Source organism: Prionailurus viverrinus, chromosome D4, assembly GCF_022837055.1.
Source record: "Prionailurus viverrinus isolate Anna chromosome D4, UM_Priviv_1.0, whole genome shotgun sequence".
Classification (NCBI taxonomy): domain Eukaryota; kingdom Metazoa; phylum Chordata; class Mammalia; order Carnivora; family Felidae; genus Prionailurus; species Prionailurus viverrinus.
This window is the reverse complement of record NC_062573.1, coordinates 89,894,232-89,911,057: the sequence shown is the minus strand read 5'-3', so window position 1 is coordinate 89,911,057 and position 16,826 is coordinate 89,894,232. Positions and strand designations below refer to the sequence as shown.

The 16,826-nt window shown below is 57.4% G+C and overlaps 1 protein-coding gene and 1 non-coding gene across 11 annotated transcripts in view; both read right to left on the bottom strand.

Moving 5' to 3' along the window:
* Window positions 1-1,366: 1,366 nt before the first annotated feature.
* The window catches only part of PRRC2B (proline rich coiled-coil 2B), a 90,495-nt gene continuing 75,035 nt past the window's right edge, over window positions 1,367-16,826 (bottom strand). For 4 of the 10 annotated variants that reach the window (XM_047830968.1, XM_047830971.1, XM_047830969.1 and 1 more), the window contains 9 exons: window positions 16,135-16,239; window positions 15,788-15,980; window positions 14,843-14,940; window positions 13,775-13,902; window positions 12,960-13,200; window positions 10,019-10,198; window positions 9,346-9,437; window positions 7,137-7,218; window positions 1,367-5,843 (listed from right to left, as the gene is read on the bottom strand). In XM_047830968.1, coding sequence (XP_047686924.1) covers window positions 5,709-5,843; window positions 7,137-7,218; window positions 9,346-9,437; window positions 10,019-10,198; window positions 12,960-13,200; window positions 13,775-13,902; window positions 14,843-14,940; window positions 15,788-15,980; window positions 16,135-16,239 — 1,254 coding nt within the window. In that variant the 3' untranslated portion in view covers window positions 1,367-5,708. Of the gene's footprint in view, window positions 5,844-7,136; window positions 7,219-9,345; window positions 9,438-10,018; window positions 10,199-12,959; window positions 13,201-13,774; window positions 13,903-14,488; window positions 14,550-14,842; window positions 14,941-15,787; window positions 15,981-16,134; window positions 16,240-16,826 lie in introns of those variants that run through there. The other 6 variants (XM_047830970.1, XM_047830972.1, XM_047830975.1 and 3 more) reach the window with 4 other exon arrangements.
* Window positions 10,952-11,035, bottom strand: LOC125151044 (small nucleolar RNA SNORD62). The gene has a single exon (XR_007146603.1). It is a non-coding gene; the product is annotated as a small nucleolar RNA SNORD62 (small nucleolar RNA).

The window sequence follows — 16,826 nt, the reverse complement described above, 5'->3', positions numbered from 1 at the left end:
TGCGGCCCCCGCACCCCGCGAGGAGCCTGCCCGAGCCTGCCCTGCAGGACACACAGCGCCTTTGGCCAGGGAACGGCGGGGCCGGACGGTTAACCGACGGCGACACCACCGTTCTCCCCAGCCTCGCTCTTCCTGGGCCTCTGGGGTATGTATGCTTTCATCTCGTGGACGGAAAGGGTGCTGCTGATTTGAAAACTGCAATTAAGGTTCTTGATCGTCTGCAAGAATTTTTATTTCCGGGAATGTTGGTCAACCCAGCATTAGAGAACATCGGTTAAGTGTGTGGTGATTGAGGCGAGTTCCGCCCTTGTCATGCCCCGCATTGGGCTCTGTGCTAACAACTTGGAAACTGCTTGAGTTTCTCTCCCTCTCTGTCCCTCCCCTGCTGGTGCACACACTCTCAAAAATAAATAACGAACTTAAAAAATGTGGTGGTTACTTCTGACAAGCAGGCTTCCCCCAAGGCTGTGTAGACCGTGCAGGGGCTCCCTGGGCCTGGCTCCTGGTGTAGTTCCCTAAACTCCTGTCCCTGGGGGCAGTAAATCCAGGGAAAGGGTACGGATGCTAGAGCTGAGACAGCCCGTGCCCAGGTCCCAATTCAGGAGTCATTTCTCATGGAAAGTGTCCAACCTGGGAGTAATTTGTAAGCTGCTTACATCAATTGGTGCCAGGCAGCTATGTTAACTACTACCGTTACCTCTTTGAATCCACACGACCCCATGAGGTGGGCACAGTTCAAAGTGTGCCTCTGGGGTGGGGAAGTGTCCTTCCCAGCTCCCAGTCTTGCAGTTGTGGGGTGTGGGGTGGGCAGAACTGAGGATCACCGCTGGGACTCCGATCCAAGCTCCTGATCCTTCACTGCCCCCAGACGAAAGAACTCCTCCCTCCTACCCCAAAGCGCCGCACTCCTTTCTCCTCCCAGCAAAAGAAGGGGTCACCACCAATAAAACGTCGAATCAGGGACGCCTGGCTGGCTCAGAGGGTAGAGGATACAACCCTTGATCTGAGGGTCATGAGTTCAAGACCCACCTTGGGCACAGAGCTTACTTAAAAATATTAAAAAAAAAAAAAAAAGTGACAAATGCTTGCTCCTCTGACCCACCCACTTCTCATGGGAAGCAGGGGAAGGGCGGAGGGCAGGCAGATGTCCTGCACACCTTTAATATCACACGGATACAGGACGGAGATTGCTAATGCAAACCCATTTGGAAGATGGACCCCACCTACAGGTTTCGATCCCTTTCCTCCCCCACCTTGCTTTAAAGCATTTCAGCCAAGTCACTCTGGATTTCCTCAAGCACTCTGTAAAATCTCTAATTTTGTCAAATGACAGAAAATCGAGGGACACACAGCCTGAGAAAGCACATTCAGCTTTAGGGCTTTTTTTTTTTTTTAATTTTTTTTTATTTAAATAAGGAGAATTCTTTCATATGGAAAGAGCTAGTACAATCACATATTTGAAAGGAGAAACAATAGGTACTGATCGGAGGGAAAGGGCAAAGGGTGAGTGCCACCATGGCCTGCTGAATCCATGATTCCGTTTCCCATCCAAGGCAAAAGCTTCCCAGAAAACGTATAAACAAGCTGCACATTACACCTTTAGCCATCGTCTGCCCTTTCAAATATCTGGTCTACATGAAAAGACAAAGAGAGGAAAGGCCAAAATAAAAACAAAAGGGAACAAAAACAAAACACAACCCTCTTAAGAACAACAACAAAAAACCCAAACCCTTTTACTACACAAGGCATGAAGTCAAAAGCTTAGAGTACAGTATCCCCTTTAAACAATGGAAGAAAGTCATCCACACAGAGCCTTAATAGAAATTTCCACTCTGAGGCTTCCTAACATGCTGAACACAGGGTCCCGGGGACACTGTCCCCCAGCCAGGGTGGGGAAATGGTGAACAGCAAGATCAGATGCGCCTGTGCTGGTGGTCCTGGAGGAGGGCGTGGCTAGGGGACAGTGTCAGACCCCAACACTGAGCCACCCTGTCCCAGGTGAGCTCTGTCTCAGGTCCATCTCATTTTCAAGCAGGATGAGCTGGCTTTCCGGAAGTCTGCGTTTCCCATTCATCACAAACCATGACAAAGCAGAGGCACTCTGTAGTGTCCTCGGTTGTCAAAGGCCGTTTCCAACTGACCTTGTAACCCAGGCTTGCTCTGCAAGAAGTGCAAAGGGACAAATACAGATTTGAGGGGCCACATGCAGCCGCTTGGTGGAGGGAAACAGAACAGCAGGGAGGGGCTTTACCGGTTTGCCACACACTGCCTCGGTGGGCCGTCTCTGAACACGGCCGTGCAACCACGTGCACACCCTCAGCCTCCTTGGCTCTGAGCATCATTCACAAACCTCACCCACCATCCAGAAGGCAGATCCTGAAGACGGGAAGGCGAGGGCGTAGTTGGAGACCCGATGTCGACATTTAACAAAGATACCCCAATATCCCCAGAAGTGGCTGGATGACCACAGCTTTGAACTCAACCAACCGATTTCTGAGTGTGTAGGTCCATCCTTTGTTTTCCCTCTTGAGGAACCCAGAGCCAGAAGTGTATGAATTCCAAGTTTGAAAACAAAAGTAAGGTGGATTAAAAAGGGGGAAGCAACAGTAAAGAAAACCAGACCAAATACAACTGGCAGAGAAGTTTTCAGTGGGCGTATGCCTCTTGGATACTCGACCCCACACTCTTGAGACTTCGCCCTGTTCAGTAGTTGACGCTGGACGGACACTACCGCAGGGTCGCCTGTTGCCGAGCAACGGGCTGCACCATCAATGGCCAAGGCCAAGCTGCCAGCATCGGAAGGGAGGCAAAGGTGTGGTGAGAGAGCTCTGACCCCTCCCCCCCCCCCCCCAATCTCAGCAGCAGGAAAGCTAAGTGCTGGTCTTCACCTGTTCCCACCAAAGGCCCCACGGCATCCTGGCAGAGGCCTCTGCGTGGATTTACACTCTGAGGATGAGGGTTTGAAACCAAAATAAGACCCTAAGCCCCATTAACCTTGAGCGTGGTTCTAAAACCACACGAAAGGAAGAGATATTGCACCTTAAACACCTCTGCACTAAAAACTGCATTTCATCAGACCAAGGAAGGGACGGGACGTCGGGCAGGCCTCAGGTCTGCCCTCTGCCCCGAGTCCAATTTAAAATCTGCATCTTAGTGGGAAAGAGACGGCAGCTCGGGCACACGGAGGTGGTGAATGCACTGAACTTCACATGCAATTTCCTGGCCTTTCCTGCACAGAATAATTCAGACATTATATATAAATAGAGCAGTGAAACATTTACTGGTTTTCACCTAGACCTACAACATCAATACATATAAATAAATTCTAGTGTTTTGTTTTTTTTTTTTTTTATTGGGGAGGGGGAGGAGAGAAAATACAAGGGTAGAGAGAAGGGCTGGAGAACAGGTGACCTTGTTTTTATTTTTTCTCAAAACAGGGAGGACTGTCACCCTGACGGCAGGTTTGCCTGCAGGGTACGTCTTGAGTGTGTAACAGCATCCACGACTGTTCTGTTGAATTTCAAAACGAGAAAACCTTTTTTTCCTATTGACACACAACGTGCACCGGAATTAGGTGTGAGGGTGTGGCCGTGTTTCTAAGTGTACAGGTGAGCGAGGGTGGCTCCTGCGGGGGCAGGTGGTGGCAGAGGGGAGCTGTGGGCAGGGCGGCTGGTCACGGGGACAGCAGTCACACACTTGCAGGGGCGCACACGGGGGCGGTTGAGTGCGGGCAACTCCTCGAGTGAGCGGCCCTTCGAGAATGGACCTCAGAGTAAGCTAAGCTTCAGGCATGAAGGTGACCAGCTGGTAAGCAAGGTCTGAGGGTGGAGGCAGGAGGGGGAGCGCGGCAAGCTGCAGACTAAGCAGCAGGGCGGCTTTCGGGAAAGCCGGCCCTCTCCGGGTGAGCCCCGCAGACGCCCGGCACCCTTGCGGGCAGGACGCGCCCCCGCTTCCTTAGAGCAGGGAACGGGGACAGGGAGGCGCGTGCGCAGTTCCTGAGGCCCTGCCCTACCCGGTTCTGCACTGAACATACAGCTCAGAGCCACAGGGTGTTACACGTCTGTGGTGGCACTCAGGGTGGACTCTGCGGGGCACGTCCCCACTCACCGGCTGCTTGTCCTCTGAGCCAGATCCTCCCAGGAGCCGCCAGCGGGCTGGCTGGTTAGATGCTCTGCAGAGCACGTGCATTACTTGACATCTCCCTTCCCCTCTCCCTGGAATGACAAAACCTGGGACGATTTCCTTCTGGTTCTTATTTTAAGAAGAAACAACAAAAAACCAGCATAAAATGGCTCACACAAACAGTTTGCCAGAGGCATCGCTGCAGACTTAAGAGGCCGCCCCCAGGCTGCTGAGGAACAAGGGTCAGACCCTCAACCCTCCCTGCCCCGGGACCCTGCCCCAGTTGTCCGCAGAGACGGACACCCGCTGCCCAGCTCCGGTGCCTCTGTCCCAACAACCCGGGTCTGCCAGTGGGAGCCAAAAAAAAAGGAAAAAAGAAAGAGAAAAAAGAAAGGGATCCCTCCCAGCAGCCTTGCACGCCACACGCCTCTGCCGCAGACCCAGTCAGACAACCGTCCGTGCGCCCCTGTCCCCACGAGAAGGGGCCTCACGATCTCCGGGGACGAGCTGGGTGAAAGATGGCAGGACAGGAAGATCCAGACAAGAGACAGGCTCAGGAAGAAAAGAGGAGGGCAGGTCACGGAAGGCTTCGAGAAGGGCGTGCGGGTCAAACAGCAGCCCCCAGGTGCTGGAGCCCCAGACGCGGAGGCGCCGCGGGGCCCGCGGTGCGGTCAGCTCGCACCGTCCGGGTCACACCGGAAAACGCCGGTGACTGTGTATCTCCGTGGTTTCCCTCAGGTGCCCAGGGGTCAGCATGTCCTCTGGCCGTAGAAGGGTCCAGGACAGAGACTCTGTGTAATTCCTATGCTAAAATCGTCATCAGCTTCACTGGGCTGTCCCTAGACTCCAGGGGTCCTCAGGCCAGGGGCGAGAATCCAACCGTGACACTGACCCACCTCCCCTGTCTCTCTCGCTGCTCCCAAGCAGGCAGCCGCCCCCGGCATGGCCGGGCACCGGTTCACCGACGGAGGAAGCGCGGGGGGTGGGGGGCGCCCGCCTGCGTCAGGTGTTAAGGGATCGCAGCGACGGACCAGCGGAGCGGCAGACGCGGTTAAGGGTAGGACCGGAACAGGAGGAGGTGAGGGAGAGGATGGCAAAGTAGAAAAGTTCAGCTACGCAGACATAGCTTGTGTTTTTGTTTTTCTTTTCCTTCCGCCTTTGTAAAAACTTCAGCTGCTTTTTACAACAAAAAGCCTCCAACTACAATGGCCCTGCTGACAAACCACTGTGCCTGGGGCCGGGAAGGCTGGGGACCCGGCGGCGGAGCGGGGTGGGGGGGGGCGAGCTCATCTGTACTGCACGAAGGTGGGAGTCACTCCACAGTCACGGTGGAAAGGAGGCGGGGACGACGTGGGGTCGGGGTCGTTTGCTTGCTTGCTTGTTTCGTATTAAAGCGAGCAGGTCAATGTCACGTATCCACGGGGGCAAGCCGGTTGGACGATGGAGCTCTCAGGAGTGGAGAAGAGAAGGGAGGTCTCTCAGTCCGGGCCAGGTGGTTGGACGGTGGATCTAGTGAGATGTCAAGGCCAAGCGGGGGCCCTGTCCTCAAGGCGGGGGGGGGGGGGGCGAGGCGTGGCCAAGCACCTTCAGGCCTTGCTCTCCTCCACTTTGACCGCCCGAGGCTTGATTGCTCCGGTTCTCTTCATCTGGGAGGCGGCCGAGGGGGCCTCCTGAAGTTTCACAGCTCCCAAGCTGGGTTTTTCATCCACTCGTTGTTTGGCCTTTGGACAGATGAATGGGGACAAAGACAGTTACCCTTCCGCAGAAACACCGGTCTGGATACACAGCCCCCACCGCCCCCTGACTGCTTCTGAGTCACAGAGAAAAGCCACCCTAAGAAGCCCATCCTTTGGTGGAAGGACCGGACTGAGAAGGAACTGGCGTGAGTAGGAAGGACACTGGCGTGAGATGCTCTCTCCCCTCCCACGGGTGCTGAGGGCGGTGATTCGGAGAGGCAGGAAGAGGCTGGGTCCTCCGGGAAGCATTCTGTGATGCCCACGGGCCTCTGAAGGAGCAGCACTTCCCAGGCCGACCCGAGAGACCTTTTCAAATCAGTGCCCCCCGTGGCCCAAGGGTAAAAAAGCCCCCGAGCAGATCCAAGTGCACCCCACGAGTCGGAACTCCCGGATGTTTGCCGAGGGGCACGGGGCCACTAGGTGGACTTGGTGCTCCCCAATCTTGGACCTCCCCTGCCTCCCGCTCTGTGGAGACCTCTCCCCAGGACCCTAGTATGCCCTCGAGATTCCCAGCCAGGGTCCCATTGACCTGCAACTCTGCGCAGTGGACGGGTCACAGAGCGGCCATCCTCGACTCTGCCCCCCACCCCCACCCCCCCACCGGGGTGCAAACTCTGGAAGAAAGCTTTAGCAGCTCAGTTCAAGCAATTCAAGGAGCGACCCTCCAGGGAACCAATCAAACTTCCACCTCCACCAGCCAGGAATGCGGTATTAGTAAAAAACCACGCCTGACGCGTGGGAGCTCTGGAGCCCCATCGCGTTTCAGAGCAGTAGCCGAGAACGGTGCCTGAAGGCAGAGACCCTGAGAAACCCCTTCTGTCACAGAATGGGAAGGCGTCGTTCCACGTGTAATCCCACCCAGCCAAGACAGAGACGAGACACAGCACTTACTGGAGCCGGCACGCGCACGCACACACGCGCACACACGCACATGCACACACGCGGCTTCTAGAGCTGACCCACAGACCTAACCGAGTCCCAGCGCCTTCACAGCCCAAATCGCTGTGGAAGGAGAGTCCACCTTCTGGCACCACCTCCTCAGAGGAATCCGCATCCTCCCTTCTCTGCAGGACAAGGAAGGATCCAGACGCCCGTCAAGAGGAGAAATGCCTTCGCCAGGAGGGACTCAGGCTCCCGGCGCCACACGCTAAGCACTTAGGGCACGTCTCTCTTTATAAGAGGAGCACTCAAATGGGTTGGACACAGTCCCTTCTCTTTTGGCGCCTGGAGATGGGCCTAAGCGTCCGGGGCTGGAAGGTCTGGAAAGCCATCTTCTACCTGTTGAACGTAGTGTCCCTGCACAGAGCCCATGTTAACTGCTGATCCAGAGGGCTTCCCACTGGGGCTAGCAGAGCTAGGCCTGAAAAAACCAAAGGCAGGGGGTGAGAACACGCGCGTCGCCAGACAATGGAGTCAAGCCTAGCACACAGCGCGGCCCTGGCTCGGGCGGCACCCTCTCCGACAGAGGAAAGCCAAGACCTCGGACAGCCAGAGTGCAGAGGGTGCCGGGGCGGCTCACGCAGACGCACCCGAGGGCACAGAGGCCAAGGCCCCTGCCGTGGGCAGACACTGACCAGACGGGTGGACGGGCACCGACCGTCTCTCAGGGTTTGGGGGGGTTTGGGCCAATGGGATTCCGTGACCCAGACACACGGTCTATGCAGCTGACTTAAGGGCGGTGCGGAGTATTTTCTTAGGTTTTCACTTTTGTATACGATGGGGGTGGGAGGGGCGGAAAGGGAAACCAAGAGCAACAAAAATCTTTCAGGACGTCTTTCTGAATGTGTTCCACTGACTGGACAATCAGTTCTCGTGGACGCTAATTACATGCCACGTGGAGAAAAAGATTCTGTGGTCAAAAGCTTGAGAAGTGCTATGTGCTGAGTTTGTCAGGCCCCGCGATGGCGGGGGTACCTAGACCCCCCTCGTGCTGAGGAGCGTGACCCCCAATAAGCACGTCCAAGGACCTGACCGGAGGGCCCTTTCGTGGCAGGACGTGCCTCAGAAGCTCTGCGTCCAGAAAACATGGGAAACACTGCTCCGTGAAAATATACCAATTTTCCCAACCCCACTAACATGCCGACCGAACAAAGGCTATCCGTTAATGTTTATGTTTTCTACATAGTCTTTCTCCAAAGAGTTGGCTGCTGCCATTCCTACGCTAAATAGACACGGACGACTCCTGTTATGTGAGTTTCCGTGTTCTGGTTTGTCTCTGTCCTTGGATGCGGCCAAATGCCACCTGTGGCAGCCACGGAGACACAGCATCTGCTCATCTGCGAAGCTTCCTCTAGTCCAACCTACGCTCACTGTTTGTGTGGCTGTCTGGCTGCACCTTTCCTACAGTTCTGTTGTTTTGACCTTTGTGAAAAATATGGTTGGGGAACAAAACAAATAATCAAAAATAAGTGAAGCCAAGAGAATAAAAGAAGAACAGAAAAGATGATGAAATGGGGAAAAGGTCACAAAAAACGCCTTTCTCTGGAAATGTGGAAGTATGGAATGACCAGACGGACGGGACAGAGGAGAAACGCAGCCTCGACACTCCAGGAGCGACGGGGCAGCGTGGCCACGGCACGAAGACTCGAGATGGCGACCTGATGTGCAACAGCGTTCCCTTCGAGGGGCCCGGGCCGCCCCGGAGCCAGGCTGCTAACCTCTCACAGGGCAAGGGCGCTGCGAGCCGTGCACGTCTGTTCTACCCACCCCCTGCCCTGCAAGCCCGAGGGCTCTCCAGGCTTCTCCCACATGAGACAAGAGTTGGCTGCACCCACCCGTGGGCCCCACGCCACAGCATGCTGCCTCCCGTCCCCGCACACTTCTCCTCGGGGGCGAGCAGGTCAGCGAACCACTGGTTCTGCCACTTTCTAGTAGAAGGAATTCAGCACAGGGATTCACACAAAGCCACCTCCAGATCCAGCTAAGTAAGGGATCTGGGGCAGCTATTGGAGGCAGAGACCGAGGCCAAGGACGCAAAGAGAAGGTGCCGGTCCACGCCGTGGGAGGCACGGACGCCCCCGTGAGGCCAGCAGCCACCGGCCTGGCAGGGCCAGAGGCCCGGTGCAGGGGACAGGCAGCCCTGAGGAAAGGGAATTCTCCCCGCCTTCCAGGGCGCGTACCTTCCTGGCCAGTGAATCCTTTGTAAAATCTGGTGAGAAAGCTGTGAGCAGTCAGGATGGGCCTCACACTAGGAAAACATCCGTTGTTCCTTTTCCTACCTTTCCAAAAAGCTCTCCCAAACCAGAGCATTTTATTATGATGATTAAAGGCAAACTGCTCTGACAGTTCCTGATTTCTCCATGGTTAACTAAAACAGGAGCGTGTCCCAGCACTGAAACTTCAAGGTGACACGTGGCCTCCAAGGGGACCCAGCCTCAGGGCCCTTCCGGGGCTCTCCCTGGTCCCCTAGGACTCGCCAACACCACTGAGTCGCATCTAGACCAAGTACTCGGCGATGCAGCATCCGACTCCCAGGGCATTTCTTTACCTGTAAGTCTGCGGTGATGGCACGGAGCCTCCTGAAGGAACATTCTGTTTACTGTCGGCAAAGTGGAAGCCCTTCATCTCCATCTGAGAGGACTAAAGACACCAAGAAGGAATGAGGGGTCACTCGATGGCCCTGGAGACACCTGGCCCTCACTGAACCACCCGTGCAGAGCCGATGAGGACTTCTGCGGACAGAGGAATTCTCTAAAGAAATGCGTACTCCCCTGCCCCCCAGTCTAGGCTCAGGAGGCGGCTTCTTGGAAGTGGGAACTGTACTCTGTGTTTTTGTTTTTTTGAAGTGCAGTGGGGAGAGAGGACTGTGTGTCACCACCAGGACGGCCATCAGCAGAGCCCAGGCCAGACACATTTTCTGGGGATCTGGGGGACCGGTCTCTGAAATGGCCCCACAGCGGCTCCACAGGCCGAAGGGCCCAAGCATCAGCATCAGCTACCACACTCCTCCCCTCTGCTCTGGGCCTTGGTTCCCATCGCTAGCTTACACAGGAACCAAGGGGGTCCCACCATGGGGTTCCCCACGAGCAGGAAACCAGTGGTCTGGTGAGGCCAAGAGCTTGCCCCTCACCTAGACCTCTGGCACTTTCTCCCACAACAGTGGTTCCTGACTAGCTAGTAAGGGTTCTCCCCAGGACGCGACAGGATGAAGTCATCCTTACCTCTCTGCTGGTGTTAAGGACCGAAGGCTGGGACCCAGGTGGAAGGATTCGTCGGGGAGCCCCGACGGAGAGGCTCTGCCCCTGTGGCAGCTGGATGGACTGTGGCAGAATCAGGGGCTGCTGCCCGGAGCCGTACCGAGGCAGAGGCAGCTGGGAGCCAGGCAGCGGCATCGTCAGCTGCTGGATGACAGGGACAGTCAAGAGGAGGCATGGATGTCGGGGAGAAAGCCACAGACTACTGGTCACACCTGCCCCCAAGAGTAAACACAGACTATGCTTCAGGTTCTTGTCTCAAGACAGCTGAAGAGAGGCCTCTGCACAGCCGTAGGTTCTGGGTTTCTGTTCGAGCACACCCTCTGAGGGAGGGGCAGGTCTGATCGCCCGAACAAGGCAGGGGGTGAAGATAAGCCCAAGGCCACGCACGCGGCTCCTCTCTAGGGCTGCAAGAGCCACGTGCACCCCAGACCTTCTTGCTCGCACCCGGCAAGGGTCTGCTCAGTGCACGTTACGTGCCGGGGAAGCACCAGGACGTGGTCAGACCAGGGAGCAGCAAGGACCCAGCATGTGGAATGGGGGCGGCAAACCCCGTGTGCGTGGGGGATGGGGAAGAGGAAGGGAAGGTCGGGAAGGCTTCTTAGGAAGCAACGTCCGAGCGAGCCCCCAGAGACGAAAGCTGTGTGGAGGTGTGTCTTTGGCCTCTTTGGTGCAGCACAAAAAGGCAAAAGTCCTCTGTTGCTTTGCTGTTGCTCTAATGGTGATACAAGACAAGACACAACTGGGTTCTGGGGTTCTGGGGTTCAGGGGTTCTGGAACTGAACTGGAGACTCTGGATCCTTCTGAAGGCCGTTATATCAAAAGAAAGTGGGGGTGGGGGGGTGACAGGGAGGAGAGGGGCCTGGAGACTCGGGACTGGCGCAAGGAAGCCACTTGTCGTCTCTCAGTCACTTTCCTCTTCACCCCCTGCGTTGAGTCCACAGTGGAGGGTCAGAAGGATCTATTGGAATCGCATCACTGAGACGAGCAGCGGCCAGAGCCTCCAGACCCCAGACTCCTCCCTGCACACAGCAGGGAGCGGGACGAGGAGGAGGACAGCGCTGTATTTCGGGAGACTTGTGTTCCGGGGGCACCCTGGCTGGTGTGTTGAGAACAGGCTGTCAGGCCCAAGAGCAGAGGCGGGAGATCAGGGAGGAGCCCCCACAGGAGCCTGGATGGGGAGGAAGGTGGAGGGCGGGGATGAGGCATGGCTGGATTCGGAATGCTTTCCACAGGTAGGGCCAACAGGACCCCTGCGGAAGGATCAGAGGAGGCGCGAGGGGAAGTGGGGACCTACAGGGGACACGGACACGACAGCCAGGAGGACCAGGAGAACTCAGGTCTTGGACACGGTGCCAGCATGTGTCACGCAGGAGATGCCGCAAGACGCCAGAGCAGAGGCGACGCGTAGCCCACGGGCTGGAGAACACAGCTGGGGGGCAGCAGGAAGACAGGTTTGGATGGGACGTAGAGCCACAGGGCTAGACAGGGGTCGGAGAGCAGAGCCCGCGGGACGCGGAGAAACCACAGACCAGGCGGGGAACGAGGAGGGTTTCGCCAGGATGGTGCCCGTGAACTGAGCGAAGAACAGGACTCTGGGGGAACGAGCATCTCTGGGTCAAGTGTGGCCGACGGGGCAGCAGGACGAGAGCAAAGAATAACCATCGGGAACTGATGCGTGTGCTTACACAATTTTGTTGTTTTTTTTTTTTTTGAAAGGAGGAACAACAGGGTGGTCTGGGTATAATCCGGAGGACCCTCCTCCCCAGAAGGTGGCCCTGCGAGCAGCTCGTCTGTGTGCTGACGGGACATGTGCTGTAGGAGCGAGCAGGAGGCTGGCTGGAAGGGACGGGGGGTGAGGGGGCCTCTCCCGGGCACGACTAGCCCACCCTTGTGGCAGGAGACCCGACACGAGATCTCGTTTCTCTAGGGACACCGTAAGCAAGACGCAGGCGGGTGGAAGGTGGTGAGAGGAAGCTCCAAGTCAGGAGCGGGTGCTGGGGCGGCGGGGAGGGACCGGGCCTGAGTGCGGCTGCCGGCGTGCAGCCGCAGGTGGTCTGAGCGGGGCTGGTGTTCTCCTGGCACAGACAGTTGTGCAAAGGCGGGACTGGACTCCACCAAGGTGGAAACAATGCAGGGGGGCCCAGAGAAGAGAAGAAGTGAGCAGAGAAGGAAGTGAGCCCACAGGGGGAAGGTGATAAAAAGGTGGCTGGAGCCGGGTGGCTAGAGGGAAAGAGCTAAGAAAGCAGAGGCGGTGACTGAGTAGGACCCTTAATCTTGAGATAAAGAAAGAGGTACAGTTTCTAGCAGTGACCAATGCAGACAGGATCATGGGCACAGTGGGCCGCTGGAGGCAAGGGGGCCTGTGCGTACAGAGACGACGTATCATCTACGCAGACATCGAAACCACCAGCAGCTGTAACAGGAGCTGTGTCGCAGAGACTGGGCCAGGGGCCAAAGGAGGAGAGGGGTGACCCCCGAAGGTGTCTGATATTGCGGACGGTCACGGGAGAGGATGACGTGAAGCCAGATGCTAGATTCAAATTATGGACTCACAGCAACACGGAGGCCAGTGCGGTAGTCAACACTATGGGCTCCAGAGCTGGGGTTTCAGGGAGAAGGGAGGGACAGCGGTCTAGAAGCATCGGTGGGAATGCCAGGAGGACGCGCACACCTCATCTCCAAGCCCCCCAGGTTGAGGGCGGAGAGAAGCCGCGGGAGAAGCAGCACTCTTGGGATAGGCACATGAGGTGGGAGACCTGGCCCCAGTTCTAGCAGCCCGAGGACCAGTCCCAATGGTCGCAAACAGCATGTAAGTCAGCACGCGGCGAGAGGCAGATACGAGGGAGAAAGCCGTGGTGGAAGAAAAAAGCCCAGTGTTTTGGGCGAGAGGGGCTGAATTCCTGACCTGTGGAAGCTGGGAGTCCAACAGCTGCGAGGCACCCAGGCCAGCAGCCTGGCCGAGCTGGCCCTCGTAGACCAGGGCTTGGTTTCCGCTCATGGGCTGGTAGGGGGAGCCGGACTGGGGCTTCACCATCTCCAAGGGCTGCATGCCTGGGAAGGCCGAGTAGGGAGGCTTCAGGGCCGTGCCTCCAGAGAGGATCATGGTGCTGGGCGGTGACAGGCTGGGGTGCATGTACACCTGAGATCTGCAAAAGCCAGACAGACAGTGGGTCGGGTGCAGGACTACACCAGGGGGTCTCAAGTGAGGGCACACCCCACCATCCCCCAGAGGGCTTGCTAAAACCCACACTGCTGGCCTCGCCCTCAGAGTTTCTGACTCAGAAGTGCCTGGGACAGAGCCTGCGGATTTGCATGTATGACAAGCTCCTAGATGGTGCTGATGCTGCAGGTCTAGAGACCACAGTCTGAGCATCACTCGATCACACGAGCGAAATCATCCAGGCTGTACGAGGCACAGGAAAACCCAGGGGATGCCAAAAGCACGGGACCTCAGATGCGTGGGAAGAGCCCACCGAGGGTGGTGGGAGATGGGAAGAGGAGGGGCTCAGGAGGGGTAGGGTGACAGGGAAAGGAAAAACAAGGCCATCCATCGAGTGCTGTCAAGCCCACGGCAGCTCCCGCAGCAGGTTAATGACGACTCTGCAGTGCCGAGCCCACCACGCCCCCGGCCCACCGCCAAGCGGAGAATTGCGGAGCGGCAACAGTCCAGAGGGGCACGTCCACAGGCCGCGGGGGCCCGAGCTTCTGGCTGCACCTCACCTGAAGGGCTGTAAGGAGCTGAAGATCTCCTGAGACTGGGAGACGGGGAGCCCGCCCCTCAGTCCAAGCTGGGCCTGAGCCTGCAGAGACGTGTGAAGGGAAATCGGGATCTGCTGGGCAGCGGCAGCCTGTGGTGGGGAAGCCAGGCAGGTAACCGCAGTGCCCTCCAGGGCGGGTGTCTGCCCCCCGCCACACCCCCTGCTCCACGCAGCAGCTCAAACACTGCCCCAAATGCAAACTGGAGCATGGCCTTCCGGTGCTTTCCTTGCTCTTGGGGAAAAGGCAAACACTGGGTAACAACCCCAAACCATGATTTCCTACGCTGGGTTCTATACAACAGCAAGAACGAATTCTGGCTACAGCTGTCCACAGAGGTGCATTTCAGCATGCACCTGTCAACGGGAAACATACACGAAAACTACATTCAGTATGATCCGGTTAGGTGAACATCGATACATCATAAATCTCAACAAGGTAATGTTTAAGAACATGTTTCATAAAGAGATCAGGACAGGCCAAGTCCTCTGTTCTCCGTCCCCAAATCTACTTCTGCCCAAGGGCCCCACCATCCAGGCACACAGGTCCATGGGGTGCCAGACCATCAAAGGCCCCACACCAGGTTCAGGAGGGAGACTTCCAGAACTCTGCCCCTTGCAGCACAGAAAATACGCCCATCCTGCACAAAAACAAACACCTGCACATTTCTAAAACTACCTCTTTCTAACGCATCCATGCCTGGGAGTCTAGGCCTTTCTTCTCTTCATCAGAAGGATACCTGATACCAAAGGATACCAAAGAGAATTCCATTTCAGCTAATTCCCCAGCTAGGACACAGGAGGAACTGACAGAGGGAATCTAGGAGTCTAGAGTGCCAAGCTCCATTCCTCTTCCCTGCCTCTCCTATGTTCGTTCACCAAACATTTCCTGCCTGCTAGGATGGGCTGGGTGCTGGGCGGTCCACGTGAGGGGACACAGAAACAAGACAGTAAACAAGTCGAGAAGGGAAATTAATTCCACCGTGTGCTGCATCCCCATCCCCCACGGGGCCACCCGTCCGGCTGTCATCACCTGCTGGTAACTCTGCTGCTGAGGTATCGTCTGAGGAACCAGCCGAGGCTGACCTGCAAACACGTGGCCGTCCAGGTACAGAGGTGGCAAGTGGCTGCCTGCAAACAGAACCCGAGAGCAGACAGGACAGAGTCAAACCTCACCCTTCCTGAACATCCACGCATGCACACTTTCCTGGGGAATCAGTGGGAGGGACGGAGCGTGTGCAGAGCCTGCTCGGTCCCCTGCTGCTGGCCCTGCGCCCCACAGCCCCACACTTGCTCGCCCCCAGGGGAACACGGGCCCAGGGGGGTGGACAACTGACCTCGCTCACCAGACCCCGGGCCCACTGAACCACACCCTGGGGAGGGGCTCCACTGCAGCTCAGGCAGCCCTGGTCTCAGCCCCCTACTCCTCTGTCTCCCTGCACGGAGTCCACGGTGGGGAGCAGGATGGTCCACTGGAAATGCCATCGAGACCCTGGCAGCTGGGCCCTCAAAACTCCTGCCCTCTCCCTTGGGGGCACCAACACAGCGGTCTACCACTGATGGGCCACCTGTGAGGGCTTGGCTGACACGAAGCACTTTGCAGGTTGACTCTGTGTCACGAGCTAACAGCCCAGAGAGAGCCAGGTGTATCTCACAGAGGAAGGAAGGGGCCGTGGCCCGGAGGGCTGAGCCACTTGAAGGCGGAGAGGACACAGCCCCTGCATGTGACCCGGCTCTGACTCCAAGCCCTGTCTCTGCTGGCCCCTGGTCTGCTTCCCACACCACAGAAGGGACGCAGGGTAGAGGGGAGGGCCAGGGGTCTGTAGCACCTGGGAGGCCAGGACCACCCGGCCCATCAACAAGCTCCTACTTTTGCACACTCAAGTCAGGGTAGGGGGAGGCGCTCAGGGCCAGCACCGCTTTTCTCCTGACAGTGAAGGGAGCCTCCCTGAGCTGGTTCAGGTGAGGGAGGAGATACCTGGAAGAGAAGCAGAGGGTGCTACGGAGGCCACGGGCATGGGCGGCATGGAAACTCCGCCGAACGAGCTGTAGCTGACGCCGTTGGAGGCGCCCACAGAGGACGGGGGCTGGATTCCCGAGCCCGCACCTCCCGGGGAGCTCTGCTCTGGCAAACTGGGTGAATTTTCCCAAGCCTTGCGTGCGGACTCCATCTGGAAAGCAAGGGGAGGGAAGAATTACTTCCAAGAAGGCGGGGGACGGCACAGACCGAGGCCCCAGGATGGGCGGGCGGGCGGGGCTGCGTGCTCCAGCCCTCGGCAAGCTAAGGCGCCCCGCAGCCTTCGCCTAGCGCCGGCCTGGCGTTACCTTCAGGGTGAGGTCGGCGGTGGGGAAGGACATTTGGGAGAGGCCGATGGCCCTCTGGATGTGATGATCACGCCGGAGGATGGGAATACTTTGTGTTAACCCAGCCTGGAAGGGGAAAGGAGACCATGGAACACGACAGGCACAGGGCCAACATGACAGCAGAGCAAAACGCACCTTTGGTTTTGCCCGCGGGCGCTCAAGACCCCTACGGTGAACCTGCCGGGAGCAGACACCCAAGCTGATCTGCTCCGGTCGGTGGTCTTCCCCGATTCTCTCAACAGAAGTCTGTGGAGAGCCACCTGCACACCCACAGCCCACGGAGCACTCGGGCAGGGGCGGCCGCGCCAGGCACAACGACCGGCTGCCAGCACAGAGGCGCCGACGCCTGGCGTGGAGACCCCCAGGTCCCGTCTCCGCCCCCCACCAGAAACTGAACGAGGTCCCTGGTAACGTTTCCTCACACATGGGGCCGACAGACCCTCCCACGTGTGCCCAGTGCCCGTCAGCATTATCAGAGGGATTCTGAGTAAACACACTGGTTTATCCCAGCACTACCAAACATACGTAACCACAGAACGTCAAATAACCCGGACCTGAGAAGTTCTGTTTTCCTGCGGTAAGATCACAAAACCGGGGCACAGGACGTTTACACAACATGCCCGAGGACATGTAACCAGCTAGAGAACGCGTTG